This window comes from Sinocyclocheilus rhinocerous, unplaced genomic scaffold, assembly GCF_001515625.1.
Source record: "Sinocyclocheilus rhinocerous isolate Xijiao unplaced genomic scaffold, SAMN03320098_v1.1 scaffold1110, whole genome shotgun sequence".
Lineage (NCBI taxonomy): Eukaryota > Metazoa > Chordata > Actinopteri > Cypriniformes > Cyprinidae > Sinocyclocheilus > Sinocyclocheilus rhinocerous.
The window spans coordinates 1,452,190-1,464,844 of record NW_015653168.1 but is presented as its reverse complement, the minus strand read 5'-3'; the positions used below and the strand labels follow the sequence as shown (position 1 = coordinate 1,464,844).

General features: G+C 35.0%; 2 protein-coding genes across 2 annotated transcripts in view; one reads left to right on the top strand and one right to left on the bottom strand.

Moving 5' to 3' along the window:
* plin1 (perilipin 1) overlaps positions 1-5,897 on the top strand; it is a 16,043-nt gene extending 10,146 nt beyond the window's left edge. Inside the window, exon 4 of the mRNA XM_016521729.1 lies at positions 5,378-5,897. Coding sequence (XP_016377215.1) covers positions 5,378-5,758 — 381 coding nt within the window. The 3' untranslated portion in view covers positions 5,759-5,897. The remainder of the gene's footprint in view (positions 1-5,377) is intronic.
* A 2,551-nt stretch (positions 5,898-8,448) lies between these two features.
* On the bottom strand, positions 8,449-11,512 carry LOC107715600 (ras-related and estrogen-regulated growth inhibitor-like protein). The gene is made up of 5 exons (XM_016521734.1): positions 11,403-11,512; positions 10,785-10,977; positions 10,610-10,663; positions 10,447-10,523; positions 8,449-9,219 (listed from the first exon to the last, which is right to left on the bottom strand). Exons 2-5 carry the CDS (start codon positions 10,831-10,833, stop codon positions 8,794-8,796), a joined length of 606 nt encoding a protein of 201 aa, XP_016377220.1. The 5' UTR covers positions 10,834-10,977; positions 11,403-11,512; the 3' UTR covers positions 8,449-8,793.
* Between the last annotated feature and the right edge of the window lie 1,143 nt (positions 11,513-12,655).

Here is a 12,655-nt window from a genome sequence, read left to right as displayed (position 1 = left end):
AAAAAAAAACAGCCACATGGGCTTTTTTTTTAGAGACTGAGTGACTGTGACAGAGATTAATTTCACTCGAGTCTTGAGAACTTCCTGTGTTCCTCTCAGAAAATGCAACCATCCGTTCTAACACACTCGTTGATCCAAGATCAAATGTCTTTGTAGGAGCATGTAAAATCTGCCGTTTTTGTGAGCATTTTGGAAGCAATTTAGAAAGAAGTTTCCATTCAAAGCCATATAAATTTTTGACATGATAAAGCCTTTGACAAGATAATATCTAGAACAACAAGTAGCCTATGCGAATCATAAAAAAGAACTTGCCATGCAGGCCATCCGTTTCAGGCAGTTTGCATTTTGACCTCACTTATAAGGATTCATCAATATGGATTAGATTGATTTGTGTCCTTCAGTAAAGTAATATTTCATATTAATTGTAAATAGAATCTGGTTGGGTTACTCTACAGACTCTGGTCTTCATCTTTTAAAAAAATAAATAAATAACCAAAGCATGGCACAACCATATTTTTTACATTCCTTCCTGCAGTTTTATCCCTTCAGGTAAATGATAACATGGAGATGTGCACAGCAGATAACTGTAACCCGTTAACCTCTATCTGGCTCGACACCTCTGGTAGTTATAGTGATGGAGCACAGTGGTCCTCAATCTGTGACTGTTGCTAGGCAGAGTGGTTGTCTGACCCTATTGTGTCCCGTAAAAGTCCTCATTACCTCACTTCCACTGTAGACACTTCAGAAACCTGTCACAACACACATCAGTGCTGCCCATGAAAGGCCTCTTCTATAGTCAGTTCCAACAGAAGCAATTGGATGCAATTTAATTGAAAATCATGTTAATCCTGCTTGTATTGTTTATTGTCAAGCAGGTTAAGTTTCACTTTCTTTGAGTGTGCAGACATGTTTTCTAGGCATTTGTGAAGTGTTGTGTGAAAAGGAGATGCCCACATGAAGATTTAATCAAAAACAGATGAGGTGGAGGTATTATCTGTATTATAAATCGTAAGATGAGGAGATAACTGTTCCTGCCTGGTTTTAACAACTGTTAGTTTTAGTTTTTTTTTAACTGGAGTAGTAGAATCTGTTTGTTTGTTTTCAATTGTATTAATTAAATTATTTGAGATCAGTAAGATTTTTAAAAATAAATTTACACTTTTTTATTCAGCAAGGACACATTGAAAAAAGTATCATGGTTTCCACGAAAAGAATATTAAAGCAGCACAGCTATTTTCAACATTGATAATAATAAATGTTCCTTAAAGGCAGAGTAAGGGATTTCTGGTAGCCAATGTTGATATTTGAAATCACCAAAACAAACACACCCCTACCCCAAAAGGGTCTCGCCCCTATTTTGATAGCTCCGCCCCACATATACGTACGCAACCCAGGCAACATTAATATAAAATTCAGCTGATTGTTTTCGGCTTCATATCAAAATAGCAGAAATGATCCCGCTGGAATCACAGCAACAATCTGTGCTTTTGGCTTGCAGAACTGTCACAGATCTACAGATGAGAGATCTGATATAGTAATTAGGAGACTATCAACAGAAACGTATATACACACACATTCAAAAGTTTGGGGTCAGTAAGATTTTTCAAAACTATATATTAAGAGTTCAGATGCAAAAGCCTCTAAGTGCCGTCAGAAATGTTCTTCTAAAATGAGCATTTTTATCAGGCTCCTATATTTATGTTTAGTTATTTCAGTTTAATTGCATAGAAAATGACCTATACATTGCCATATTAGAACACATTTACTGAACCTAAACATAGGAGCCTGATAAAACTGCTCATTTTAGATGAAAATTTCAGACGGTACTTAGAGGCTTTTGCATCTGAACTCTTCATATTTTTTAAATAAATTAATACCTATATTCAGCAATGATGCATTAAATGAATCAAAAGATAGATCATTTTTATTTCAAATAAATGCTGCTCTTTTGAACTTAAATCCTGAAAAATAAATTTCATTAAAAGTATTAAACAGCAGAAATAATAATAATCAAAAATGTTTCTTGAGCACATATTAAAATGATATCTGAAGTATCATGTGAGACTGAAAACTGGAGTGACGGTTGCTTAAAAATGCAGCAGCCATCAATTCATCACGGAAATATTAAAATAAAACTGTTATTTTAAATTGTAATAATATTTCACAGTATTATTTAACTTTAATATTCACTGAATATTTGATCAAATAGATGCAGCCATGCTGGGAATAAGAGATTTCTTTTAGAAATAAAACCACACTGACCTTTTAAAGGGTAGTGCATAAGCTTTTATTAACATTATTTTGTCCTCCTTCAGCTTTATTCTAACACAATTAAGGGGTCAGATCTAATTGACACAGGAAATCCTCCTACTAAGAAAATAAAGTTTCAAACCAGATTGAGAATGTAGAGTTAATTGAATGAATTTGATTATAGTCTCAAGCTTCTTTGAGCTTAATCAGACTTGATTGTATTTTTATCCTTGTGACGGTACTGACGTATTGGTTTATGTGCCGTGCTCTTATGCAGGTCAAACTGGAACTGAGCACATTGTTAAAATCAATTCAGCCTTAAAACTCTTATTGCAATAAATTCTCATTCTTTATCATTCATATTCTGTGAATAATTGCACAGTTTGAGTTAACACTTGGCCATGTGTCATTGCTATAAATACCCTATAAAAACTCTTCAGTTATTTAGTAACACTCATTCAGATTTACAGGTTCATAAAGACCTGAACCGATTCCAGCCTGCAGAGCTTAAGTTTCTCATTATGTGCTGAATACCTATTCCCAGGTGCAGTGGATTCTTTAACCTAGTAGTCATCGAGATGTAATAAAAGCTATTTTAGATCCCCGTCCTTGATTGCAGTGTGTATACCAGATGAGATCAGAGAAAATATAATGAATCACTCAAAGTTCTCCATATTTCTTCTTTCATATTGGTCTTGAATTCCTTGAAAAACAGCAGGCGAGTCTCACTGGAAGATGTCCACGAGTAGGACAAACCCCACTGGTTGCTTCTAGGAAACATGGTCTGATATTGTAATTAGCCACAGGCCGCTAGCACAGACATTCACACATGTGAAGTGACAGAATTGGGTACAGAGATGTTAATTATTACATCAAAGTACCCAGAAAGCAGCTGGAAGATGACGTCTGTGATACAACAAACTGCATAGAAGCAATTTGACCAAAAACTAATGAGTGCAGTTGCATAAATTCATGTTTATTAATGACATTCAATTACTTTTACCTTTACCTCTCTCTCTCTCTCTCTCTCTCTCTCTCAGTAATTCAGTTTCTTTGCTTTAGAGTTGGTTTAAAAATAAATTTTGGGCACGTTTGCACCTTTACACATAATGTCTTTTTTTAAATTTGGTTAGGCTGTGCTACTAAGTCACGTGTCTCACAGATGATCTTATCATTCTATGAATATTTGGGTTGTTTTGTCTAAGAGTTTCTTTGTTTTTGCTCTTGAGCTTATCTGTAGAAGTGAGAGGGAGAGATATGTGTCTGATATTGTAATTAGCCACAGGCCGCTAGCACAGACATTCACACATGTGAAGTGACAGAATTGGGTACAGAGATGTTAATTATTACATCAAAGTACCCAGAAAGCAGCTGGAAGATGACGTCTGTGATACAACAAACTGCATAGAAGCAATTTGACCAAAAACTAATGAGTGCAGTTGCATAAATTCATGTTTATTAATGACATTCAATTACTTTTACCTTTACCTCTCTCTCTCTCTCTCTCTCTCTCTCAGTAATTCAGTTTCTTTGCTTTAGAGTTGGTTTAAAAATACATTTTGGGCACGTTTGCACCTTTACACATAATGTATTTTTTTTAATTTGGTTAGGCTGTGCTACTAAGTCACGTGTCTCACAGATGATCTTATCATTCTATGAATATCTGGGTTGTTTTGTCTAAGAGTTTCTTTGTTTTTGCTCTTGAGCTTATCTGTAGAAGTGAGAGATATGTTGATGCTTGTGTCTGCGTGTTTCTTAAGGATCTGCGTGAGTTAGTAACTGAGTGGAAAATCTGGAGTGGAAGATCTGGGATAGCACCGCAGTGTTAACAGTTATGAGCAGAGGCCACACGTTTCTTCACATTCTTAGAAATAGAAAAGGTACTCTGATCTGCCTGGCTACGGAAAATTGCACAGAAACTTTCTTTGGCCTCAATTTCGGTGCCAGAACCTTCCCATTTAGGCACTGTGCAATAAATATTTGCATAGTTTATGGTTTAGTTTTTTTGTTTTGTTTTGTATTGCTTTGCTTTGTTTTTTTGTTTTGTTTTTTTGTGTTTTGTTTAGTTCTTTCTTGTTTGGTGTTTTCTTTTAGTTTTGTGGTTTATTTATTTATGTTTTGTTTTGCTTTTGTGTTTTATTTTTATGTTTTGTTTTTTTGTTTTGTTTTCCAATATATCTTTACACAAGTAAGGTGTTATGAAGTTTTAATGGGATAATTCATCCAAAAATGAAAATTCTGTCATCACTTACCCTCACGTTGTCCCAAACCTTTGTCTTTCTTTCTTCTGTGGAAAATAAAAGAGGATATTTTGCAATTGTTTTTGTCCACTCAATAAAAGGCAATGGGGTCCAAATCATTGGAAAAAATATATCATTTCAAAATATCTCTGTTTACAGAAAACATCAAGAATTTTCATTTTTGGGTGAAATATCCATTTAATTAAGTAGATCTTAAGTTTTCACTGTAGTTTAAAACTCAGTCACTTAGACTTTAGAGGCAATAGAGGTCAGGGAATGTGACAAAGAGCTGTAATTGGCTACAGACAGACCCATCCCTCCCTAATTAACCCCTGGCCTGGGACTGTTTGGGATCCCATAAAATAGCTAGACAAAAGGAGGAGACTCCAATAGGTCTGGCACCAAAGTTACTCTGCCCTCTAGCAGCTGGATATCTGTCCACATAAAGGGAGATGTTGTGTGACTTGTGCCTTCCTGATGCCGTTTTTGAGGACATTTGGTATGTTAGAGAAAAAATGATGTTTGAAACGAGTGAAAGAGACAGGCCAACCACATTTAGTCCTAGCCATCAAAAACAAAGCAAATAGTCTGCAAGCCAAAGTGTTTATATGAGTGGGACTTAAATTTAACTCAGCTTCAAAGAGTTTAGTATATTCTAATGCCTCATTCTGAAGTCTTTGTCTGTTTTGTTGTCTGAACATCAAGAATACTAGATGTTTTTTTTATCTTCAGCTGGATAGCTCCAGGGCATTTTCTTGTTTTTAACGCTTATACGTTCATGTGAATGAACAGTAGTGCTTGAACGTCAAATTCCATAATTTCTGCTACCTTTTGAGAGCCTTCACGTGTGGAAAACTAAAGAATGGCTTTGTTTTCTTTCACAACAGATTCCTAGGCAATCTTCCAAACCAGAAGGAGGATCCCAAATGGCGGAAAACGATAGATCAAAAGAATGTGTGAGTTGCTCTCTGGTGCTGGAGACTAGTGTAGGAGACCACATGCACAGTCCCAGTGGCAATTCTCAAAAGCAGCCCCTTAAGGTTACGGAACTCAAGGAGATATCAGAGGAGACCCGTCAGCTGAAGAAGAAGGTCATGAAACAGATTCCTATGCAGCAGAAAGTAGTTCTTGGTGGCAATAACAAGAAAGTATCCAACCACAGATCCCAGAGGAAGAGTCTGAAAGATTGCACCCAGATCTCCTCCTCATCGTCTTCTTACATTCGTACAGTGCAAAACAGCAGAAATGCCTCCCCTACTGCAGAATGAGAATGGAAGAATAGTCAGAGTGGGATGTGGGTTTCATTATTTATCCTGTAGGTCTGTCATGTTCATTTAAAGCATTAAGCATAGCAGTCATGGGTCATGATTTCTAAAGAGCTGGCAGAGGTGTACGTCAACACTACCAATGCAAAACTCAACAGTCAGTGATCTACATATAGTTATACATTTGGAGGTTCTGGATGGTGTTTTTCCATTTCTTGTCCATAATAAAGCAAAGTTATTTATGACGTTAAGTTAATTTGCTGCTCAAGAAACATCTCTTATTATTATCACTGTTGAAAACAGTTATGCTGCTTACTATTTTTGTGGAAACAGTGATGCATTGTTTTCAGTATTTTCTATTCTTTGATGAATAGAAAGTTCAAATGAACAGCATTTATTTGAAACAAATCTTTTGTAACATGATAAATGTCTTTACTGTCACTTCTAATCAATTTAATGCATCCTTGCTAAATAAAAATTATAATTTCCTTCAAAAAAAATAAAAACCTTACTGACCCCAAACTTTTGATCACTAGTGTAATTATGGGGGAAATGCTGATTTAGAAATTGTGGTGTGACTTAAATAAATACATTTAAATAAATCTTTCATTATTTGTGACTGATTGTATAATAGTAACTATAATTGCAGAGGTGGTGCAAATCTCATTAATGAAACAGGGCTACTTTTCAATATTTTTTTTATTGTTTCAACAGTCACAGCAATTGGTGATCATACACTTTTTCAATAAGACGTCCCTTGAAAAACCAAGATATGAGGAATGAGATTTGATCATTACACGACAGGTTCATTAAAGAAAGACTGCACAGATGTGACTCGGCTAAAAAGAAAACCAACCCATTAAGTAAATAGATTAAATACTTCATAATCAGATTTTTACCATGTCCCTGCCTATTGTATGTTTGAGTAAACAGTGTGCTAGGTGGAGAAATCCTCAGATTTTTTTTTTGTTCACTTTAAAGATACCAGATTGAAAATTACAGCAAGTCATTACAACAAAGGTTATTCACTATTCAGTTATATTATTTATGGAATTAATATTAACTTAATTTGTCCAAACGCCTCTTTAGTCATAGCATAAAGAGCTGATCAAAATGTTTACATGCATACTTGTAATGCCTTATTGTGGTCTATGAATATATATTAATATATATGATTTTTTTTGTTTGTTGATAAATTGTTGATAAATAAATACACATGTACATAAACTGTGAGCTGTATACCATGTATTCATTGCATTTGTTTCCCTTTAAACTTCTACCTGTAATCTTTCATCACCCATAGTTAACATACTTTTGACAACGTGGTTTTGGTGTAACAATGTATTCAATACAAATACAGCATATTCATTTACTGATTGTAACATTACACTGTACAATGGCACTCAGGGGAAGTGTTTCATTGATTTATTAGCTTTATAGCACAATAATTATTAAAGGGGTCATATGATGCGATTTCAAGTTTTCCTTTCTCTTTGGAGTGTTACAAGCTGATCGTGCATAGATAAGATCCCTGAAGTTGCAAAGACTAAAGTCTCAAAACCAAAAAGATATTCTTTATCAAAGTTAAGACTCTGCCACGCCCCCCTAAAACGGCTCGTTCTAACACGCCCCCATGTCTACCTCACTATGTGGAAATATTTGCATAATGTACCCAAATGTGCACGCAAAGAAAAAGCATCATATGACCCCTTTAAACAGTGTGGTCTAGAAACCAATACATGTTCTCCATAAAGCACTAAAACAGCCTGAGAAAAGAAGCTGGGAAAAAACACATTCTGTGCCGTTATCTGAATGCACACAGACACAATCATCAAACATTGTAATTAAACTGCAAGACGGCCTTGAGCTGATAACAGCTCCTTGAATGATAATAGCTGATACTGTTGGAGCCTTTTGTATTTGATGAATGTAGCATAAGACAATGTTGTCTTGCGTCAGCTTATATTTTTAGGCCACAGCACATCAGCATTGACTCATGAAAGATTCCCACGGCCGTCATCACCACAGTGTTTACCTTCTTCCAACATTCATGATTATTTGCAGAAGCACTGACATCTTTCCTGTTTACAAGTAGCAGCTGGAAATTTGCTGAAAAGTTACTCACCCTCAGGCCAGCCAAGATGTAGATGAGATTGCTTCTTAATCTGAACAGAATTGGAGAAATTTACCATTACATCATTTGCTCTCCAGTGGATCCTCTGCAGTGAATGGGAGAATGAGATTTAAAACAGCTGATAAAAACATCACAATAATCCACAAGTAATCAACACGATGCAGCCATCAAATCACATTTTGTAATAAAAAATACATCAAGACATTGTAATGTCAAACCATTGCTTCTGACTAAAATACGAGTCCTCTATCCATAATAATGTTTATTCCAATGTAAAAGTCATCTCATCTGATTCAAGAGAAATATTCACAGATCAAGTACAGTTTAGAAGCAAAAACAGTCCAAAACAGTTGTTTATGTAGATTACTTGTGAATTATGATGATGTTTTTATCAGCTGTTTGGACTCTCATTTTGACGGCACCCATTCACTGCAGAGGATCCACTGGTGAGCAAGTGATGTAATGCTAAATTTCTCCAAATCTGCTCAGATGAAGAAACAAACTCATCTACATCTTGAATGGCCTAAGGGTGAGAAATATTTCAGCAAATGTTCATTTCTGGCTGAACTTTTCCTTTTAAAGCAAGCAAAGGAGGTTAAATTATATATTTATCCTCAAACAATGGAATATTCATTCCACTTATGATTGGTATAATCTGCTGCCACATAGCATCTTAAGCATTTTATTGAGAACTCTCCGATGTCAACATGTTCTCAATGGAAGCCATCGCCTTAGCAGACAAACTAGGGCAATCTCTTAGTTGCCCACATGGAAGATCCAGCTGTAGTCACATGAGAGATCCCAGACTCTCATGCAAGCCACAGCAATGGCTCGTCTCTCTCAATGGATCTAAAATAGGTCATATCAGATCACATAAGCTTTATTTCCAGAGCTCCCATTAGCTTCACAGCGAATCTGTTCGCCTGCGGGTGAACACTGCAGACATGCTCTTCACCATGCCCTTGATGCCTGCTAACTTTTTCACAGACACCCTGGACTCCCTGATGCGATCCACCAGCCCATGGAAAACCATGAGGACACTGTGGTAGTTCTCAGCAGCTGAGACCTCATAAAACTGACAGTCTGCAGAGAGCGCAAGCAGCCTGCCCTCTTCACTGAGGACCGTACGACGGTGGTGCAGGTCCCTCTTGTTTCCCACAATAACTATGGGCATCTTCTCAAAGCCCAGAATGTCCTTATTGGTTTTGATCATTTGAATGAGTCTGGAGACCGCGTTGAAACTGGCTCGGTCACAGATGCTGTAGACCAGCACAAAGCCATCTGCCCACTGGACTCTCTTTTCGTACATCAAGGACTTGGAAGACGGGTCCTGCTGAGAAGACAAACATTAGGTATTCATTCAACATTCAGATGGTGTATATAATATTTTTTATTCACTAAATATAAAAAAGAAACTCTATATTAACTGCCTAAGCTAATTTGATGACTTGGCTGGTTTAAGATGGTCTTATAGCCTGTACAAGCTTTTATACAGATGGTTTATCTAGCCTAACAAGTTACACAAAGTGTCCAAAACCCTTATAAATCTAGCCAACAGACCACCTTGACCAGGCTGGGAGACCAGCTAAGACCACCACATAATTTTAAGCAGGTTTAAACTGTTTTTTTTTTTTTTTCTTCTCCAGGGATATCTAAAAATAATTGAAAATTATTTTTAAAAAATGAATTATATATATATATGTGTGTGTGTGTGTGTGTGTGTGTGTGTGTGAGAGAGACCCTGGACCACAAAACCAGTCACAAGTAGCACGGGTATATTTTGTAGCAATAGCCAAAAATACTTTGTATGGGTCAAAATTATTGATTTTTCTTTTATGCCAAAAATCATTAGGATATTAAGTAAACATCATGTTCCATGAAGATATTTTGTAAATTTCCTTTTGTGAATATATCAAAACTTAATTTTTGATTAGTAATATGAATTGCTTCATTTGGACAACTTTAAAGGTGATTTTCTCAATATTTAGATTTTTTTGCACCCTCAGATTCCAGATTTTTAAATAGTTGTATCTCGGCCAAATGTGACCCAAAAATGGTTTGTTAATGAATGGTTTGAAAATCTGGAATCTGAAGGTGCAAAAAAATCTGAATATTAAGAAAATCGCCTTTAAAGTTGTCCAAAAGAAGTTCTTAGCAATGCATGTTACTAATCAAAAATTAAGTTTTAATATATTTACAGTAGGAAATTGACAAAATATCTTCAAGGAACATGATCTTTACTTAATATCCTAATGATTTTTGGCATAAAAGAAAAATCAATCATTTTGACCCATACAATGTATTTTGTGCTATTGCTACAAAATATATACCCCAGCGACTTAAGACTGGTTTTGTGATCCAGGGTCACAAATATTGTCCTATACTAACAAACCATACATCAATGGAAAGCTTATGTATTCAGCTTTCAGATGATGTATAAATCTCAATTTCAAAAAATTGACCCTTATGACTGGTTTTGTGGTCCATGATCACATATATATAAAAGATAGGTTAAATAATTGATAGAAAGTTATCTGGTTATGAAACACTGAATCACCTGTGAATATGGCGCATCCCATATATTCAAAGTTTGCTCTCGTCCATCCACAATAACATTGTGAGTGTAAAGGGACTCTGTAGAGAAACCAGCGTATCAGTTATACTGAAATGTAAAAATATTAAGAAAAACTTATGAATCAATCAGTAAAAAGGCAACATACTAATATCCCCATATTCCCCGATGAATCTACGAGTCAGGAATCGGACAATAAGTGCTGCAAAACACACAACTTATGAGCAAGCAAAATGTTTTTAAAGTTGCAAAAGATGACTGAAGAAGAAAGAAATGCATTTTATGGATGTATATCATGGAATACTTCCTAAAAATAAACTTACCAGATTTTCCAACATTGTCTGTGCCGAGTACCACGACGTTTGCATCCATTCTCTGTCCGTTTAGTCATGTCCTTTACAGATGCTGCAAGTGATCTGGGCTGGCGCGTCTCCGCCGCAGTCAACAAAGTTGAGGAGAAGGCGGGGCTTCGTTCGACGTGCTCGCTCCCGTGACGCTGATGTGCCCTCCCCGACGCTGAGATTCATGAGCAGATAACTCAAAGCAGTCACAACAAACATTGCATGACCGATGGATTGAAAGACATAAAAGAGCGGTATGTAAGTAAACGGCATTTAATTGCCATACTTTGCTGAAAGAGGACTGTGAATACTGTATTTGTAGTCATTGTTTACATGGATTGTTTTTTTCTGTATAAACTATATACAGTATATTTTGAAGTAAAAAGCACACGTTTTTAGCTAATTGTTTTATATCCATGCTGAAAAAAAAAACAATAGAAACCAACACAGAACTTCTAATGGTTTCCACTACAAAGACCATTAAAACATTACAAACCATCAACTATAAACCATTAACAAATGGTTCCCTGTAGTGTGTTTTGGGCCATATTCCATTGGGATTTATTGGTTTTAACAAGCCATCAAAATGCGACAGATTACCAGTAGAGACCCACAGGGATGATTACAGTTTCCATTCCATTGTTTCAAACCATCTTGTTCATTCAGTTATAAATTATAATAATGTTTGTGTATTTAAAAAATTCATTTTAAATAGCATCATTTGTAGCTAGCTGTAGTATAGTGAATAAAAAGTGAATATGATAAAACCACAATTCTGTGTATCATGATAGGGGTATGCTGTATAGACGATTTAATGAATTTCTATTTTCCTGGACAATAAGGATGAAATGTTCACTAGCTTATTATAGCTAGGGCCTAAAGGCTTGTTCACATCAAGAACAATAATGATAACTAGCCATACAGTTTAAAAAATTGAGAATAGTGAAGTTTAAAAAGAGAATAGTGGAGTTTACACCACTATATGCAGTGCCATTCAAAATTTGGGATCAGTAAGATTTTTAATGTTTTTAAAGAAGTTTCTTATGATCATCAATGCTGCATTTATTTGATAAAAAATACAGGAAAAAATGTAATTTTGTGAAATATTATTGCAATTTAAAATAGCAGTTTTCTATTTTGATATACTTTAAAATATATAATTTATTCCTGTGAAGCAAAGCTGAATTTTCAACATCAATAATCCATTCTTGAGTGTCACATGAATGATCCTTCAGAAATCATTCATGTTGGAGACAATTGTGCTGCTTAATATTTTTTCAGACGTGATACTTTTTTTCTGAATTCTTTGATAAATAAGTTAAAATAAAAGTGTTTATTTAAAATAGACATTTTGTGTCACACTATACACTACTATTGAAAAGTTTGGGGTCAGTAAATTTTTTCACTTTTTTAAAAAGAAATTAATACTTTTATTCAGCAAGGATGTGATAAATTGATAAAACGTGATTGTAAAGACTTATATTGTTAGAAAAGATTTCTATTTTGAATAAATGCTGTTCTTTTTAACTTTTTATTAATCAAAGAATCAAAGAAAATAGTATCACAGGTTCCACAGCACAACAGTTTCAACACTGATAATAAATCAGCATATTAGAATGATTTCTGAATGATCATGTAACACTGAAGACTGGAGTAATAACTGATGAAAATTTTGCGCTGCGTCACATAAATAAATTATATTTTAAATGATATTAAAATAGGAAACCAATATTAGAAATTGCAATAATATTTCACAATATTATTGTTTTTCTGTATTTTTGAGCAAATTAATACAGCCTTGATGAGCATAAGATTTAACTCCATTAAAAACATTAAAAATTACTGATCCCAAA

Excerpts from the sequence above, each read along its gene's own strand:
- LOC107715600 (XM_016521734.1), bottom strand. The coding sequence starts at position 10,833 with ATGGATGCAAACGTCGTGGTACTCGGCACAGACAATGTTGGAAAATCT. Across the intron at positions 10,664-10,784 it reads AGACAATGTTGGAAAATCTG|CACTTATTGTCCGATTCCTG; the intron begins GTAAGTTTATTT and ends TGTGTTTTGCAG. Across the intron at positions 10,524-10,609 it reads CGGGGAATATGGGGATATTA|AGTCCCTTTACACTCACAAT; the intron begins GTATGTTGCCTT and ends GTTTCTCTACAG.